This window comes from Austrofundulus limnaeus, unplaced genomic scaffold (assembly GCF_001266775.1).
Source record: "Austrofundulus limnaeus strain Quisiro unplaced genomic scaffold, Austrofundulus_limnaeus-1.0 Scaffold61, whole genome shotgun sequence".
Taxonomy (NCBI): Eukaryota; Metazoa; Chordata; class Actinopteri; order Cyprinodontiformes; family Rivulidae; genus Austrofundulus; species Austrofundulus limnaeus.
This window is the reverse complement of record NW_013952463.1, coordinates 2,042,530-2,043,977: the sequence shown is the minus strand read 5'-3', so window position 1 is coordinate 2,043,977 and position 1,448 is coordinate 2,042,530. Positions and strand designations below refer to the sequence as shown.

At 43.1% G+C, this 1,448-nt stretch overlaps 1 protein-coding gene across 4 annotated transcripts in view; it reads left to right on the top strand.

Moving 5' to 3' along the window:
• Positions 1–1,448, top strand: part of nrd1a (nardilysin a (N-arginine dibasic convertase)) — a 51,452-nt gene that overhangs the window by 15,341 nt on the left and 34,663 nt on the right. For all 4 annotated transcript variants that reach the window (XM_014009793.1, XM_014009794.1, XM_014009795.1 and 1 more), the window contains 2 exons: positions 584–679; positions 873–995. In XM_014009793.1, coding sequence (XP_013865247.1) covers positions 584–679; positions 873–995 — 219 coding nt within the window. The remainder of the gene's footprint in view (positions 1–583; positions 680–872; positions 996–1,448) is intronic.

Here is a 1,448-nt window from a genome sequence, read left to right as displayed (position 1 = left end):
CCCCAGTTCTGACTAATCACGTAACACTTGGCTCATAAGCCTGTGAGAAAAAAGTTATGCCAGGAGCTTGTGCACACTTGGGGCAGCTGTGGTAGAGTGGTTAGGGGAGTCGTCCTGGAACCGGAAGGTCGCCGGTTCGATCCCAGTCCAGTCGACTCCGTTGTTGTATCCTTGGGCAAGACACCTTACCCACCTTGCCTACTGATGGTGGTCAGGGAGTCAGGTGGCGCCTGTGTGTGTGGCAGCCTCGCTTCTGTCAGTATGCCCCAGAGCAGCTGTGGCTACAATTGTAGTTTGCCATCATCAGTGTGTGAATGGGTGTGTGTGCATGGGTGAATGTCTGTAGTGTGAAGCGCTTTAAATGTCCYTCCTGGATGGATAGAAAGGCGCTATATAAATACAGTCCATTTACCATTTACCAGAACAGAAGCAGTTCAAGAACAAAAAGAAATAGTTTTTGTCACACAACTGTAACAAAAAGAATATATTCTTGATATGCATCCATTCAAGAAGTGCTAGGCCTTGGTTTTTATTTTTTGTTCTGTTTCTTCTGTTTTTGTCTCTCTATCCTCCTGCCTGTCAGAGTACCAGCTGGCTAAACCATCTGACTCCCACAGGAAGGAGATGCTGTTTGGCAGTCTGGCTAAACCTGGACACCCCATGGGCAAGTTCTGTTGGGGTGAGTTAGCAAAAATAACCACTGGGATATTTAATCCACACTGGGGACTCCTTGCAGGATGATGAGCAAAAACAACAACTGGTGTAATTTGTGCCAAGTTAACCCTATTTATATTTTTATATAATTTCTTTACACCAATTTCTCCGAGTGTCATTGTTGTGCTGAATTGATTGTCTACTCGACACAACTCTAGGGAACGCAGAGACGTTGAAGCAGGAGCCAAAGAGGAAGAAGATCAATGTTTATAAGCGTCTGCGTGCTTTCTGGAAGAAGTACTACTCTGCCCACTACATGACTCTGGCTGTGCAGTCAAAAGGTCAGGAACATCTTTCCTGTTTGTCATTCACCAAGAACCGAGTCAACCCAGAGAAATTTACCACTTTTTCTTATAATAATTAATGGATCCACCGAAAAGGCAACCTGTAGCTCTTTAGAAAATTAAAACCGCCATTAGCACAAATATTGCTGCACTTTCCTTCGTGTTCTGCTGCTGGAGATAATTGCTGTCAGATACAAAATTTCCAGCTGATTCTCAGGGATCCACAGAAAATGTCACCCAGGTAATTAACTGCTTCATACTAGTAAAATATTGACATGTGTTGACTTTTACTGCTGAGAACTATCATCCTCATTAGAGTGAGAAGTTAATGGTCCTCTGGATAAATGTGATGCCTTCATACCGGAAACTTTAGCACATAAAAAAGAAAACACTAGCTAAAAGGAGGAAATGCCATTAAGACCAAGACACCAGCTAAAAGCAAATTTTTTT